At 58.9% G+C, this 2,095-nt stretch overlaps 1 protein-coding gene across 1 annotated transcript in view; it reads left to right on the forward strand.

Annotated features, from left to right (window-relative positions):
- The first annotated feature begins 279 nt into the window (after positions 1-279).
- LOC102041621 (carbonic anhydrase 15-like) overlaps positions 280-2,095 on the forward strand; it is a 4,910-nt gene continuing 3,094 nt past the window's right edge. Inside the window, exons 1-2 of the mRNA XM_005421542.2 lie at positions 280-289; positions 351-386. Coding sequence (XP_005421599.1) covers positions 280-289; positions 351-386 — 46 coding nt within the window. The remainder of the gene's footprint in view (positions 290-350; positions 387-2,095) is intronic.

Below are 2,095 nucleotides of genomic sequence, written 5' to 3' on the forward strand. Positions count from 1 at the left end.
TGCTCTCCTCGGTTCCCGCTCGCCCCTGCTGTGGGGTGAGCCTTGCCTGCCCAGGATGGAAAAGGGGGGATGGCTCCTCGAGAGCTGGGGAAGGAGCACAGTGAACAGGAGGTTTGGCTGCCTTGGAGCAGCGATACTGAGGGAGGTTTCCCTGTGAAGCGTGTGGGGGAGGCAGGGAGGGTGTGAAAACACAAGCGCCAAAAATAACCGTGATGAACACCAGTGTTGGCGGGACCCCGGGCTGCACTGGGGGATGTCCTCATTGTCGGGGGGTTGGGCATGGCCATAGGTGGGTTTGGGAAAGGGTGCCTGTCTCCATCACCTGCCCTGAGCTCTCCTTTCTCCTGCAGGGCAGTGGTGTTACGACTCACAGGACCCCCGATGCGGTGAGTGGTGCCAAGTGTGGGTGTGTTGGGGTTGGCCAGGGCTCAGACCCTCCTGTCTCCCCACAGGGCCCAGCTGAGAGCACCCTGGGCAGCATCAGCAAGGCCCAGTGGGGAGTGTGGCATGGAAAAGGGTAAATCCCCCCATGGGAATGGTTCGAGGAGCTTCACTTTTGGGGGTGTTGCTGTAGGGACTTGACAAACACCTGAGCCCCTTGGAGCAAGTCAGCCCCAGCCCTCACCTCAGCCAGGTCCGGGTGCTCCTGGGACAGCACCAGCTTTCCCCCTTCCACCTGAAACAAATTAAGTCCAGGCTTTAAAATACTCTATTAGAAACCCCATGCAGTGTAGGCAGCACTGGGGCCTGAGGGTCTGGGGGCCCGACTGAGGAGGGACAGCTCCCTTTGAGCAGCCCTGCCTGGATGGGGAGGGAAGCATGGCTGGGGGCACTTTGTCTCAAAACACATAAATACAAATTACAAATAGCTTGTAAAAGGTTAATTAAAGATCATCAAGCATTTAATCAGCTGTTACGGCCCAGCTGTTTTATAGCTCTTGGGTTTCCATGCCCCGTGGCTGCTGAGCCTGGATTGCCGGGCTCGGTCTCACCCGGTTCAACGCTGCTGGGTTGGCAGCGAGGGCAGGTTTTGGCAGGGCAGAGGGGCTGGTGGGAAGCTGCTGGAGCAATGTGGAGCTGGCTGTGTGCCTGCAGCAGAGCCATGTGGAATGGCCCCCCCTCATTGAAGGCACCTGGGAACCTGTGGGACCACCCAGTTACACCATGCCAGGAACCTGCTGGGATGGGGGCATAGCCTGGCTGCAGCTCCCAGGGCTGCCAGGCAAAAAGTTGCCTGAAGTAATGAGAGGAGAACATAAAGGGTAAGGGCTGAGCCCAGGGGGGCAGGATACAGCACACAAGTGTCTGTGGTTTGGTCTGCCCAAGAGGAAGGTAAATGTCAGAGCTGAACACTGGGGCACTGCTGGGGGAACAGTTCCCAAACCCTGGCTGTAGGCAAAGCCATGATGTGTGTGTGAGGAGAGCCAACAGTGCCTGCTGGGACTGCTGAGCTCCCCTGGGAATGGAGATGCCCCAGGAGGACAGGGCTGGAGACACTGAGGGAGCTCCTGTTCCCCAGCTGGGACTGAATACAGGTACTGGTGCTGCCCAGTGCTGACACCTCAATCCTGGGCTGCACCAGGAGGAGGAGTGGGGTGCCATGGCAGCCACACTGGAGCAGTGAACAGCAGGCTGGCTGGCTGGCTGCATCCTACAGCTGTGGGCTGCCACAAGGGTTGCAAGAAGAGGTGATGCTGGGGCAATGGGGCCAGCCATGTATATGGGTTGGTTGTGTGGTCCGGCCGTGGTGGCAGCCATGGGGACCCTGCTCACAGCCCCCAGGCAGCACTGTGGGTTTGCAGTGGGTGCAGTCAGCTGCCAGCACTGCTGTGTCCCCTCCCAGCTCCTGCCATGGTGACCTCCCCACCCCAGGAGCTGCTGATGGGCATCATGTGGTCACTCTGGAACACGTGTAGGATTTGCCCCAGGATGAGTTGTGTGGCCAGGTTGCATTGTCACCTGTCACAGCTGGACAGAACCAGTGTGAGTAGGTTGAACATGCTACAACAGGCAGAAGGGGCAGGGAGAAAAGCCTGCCCTTCACCAGCGTCAATGTGGACGCTGCTGCCAGGCTAAATATAGACCCCAGCCCCTT

Source organism: Geospiza fortis, unplaced genomic scaffold (assembly GCF_000277835.1).
Source record: "Geospiza fortis unplaced genomic scaffold, GeoFor_1.0 scaffold408, whole genome shotgun sequence".
Classification (NCBI taxonomy): Eukaryota; Metazoa; Chordata; class Aves; order Passeriformes; family Thraupidae; genus Geospiza; species Geospiza fortis.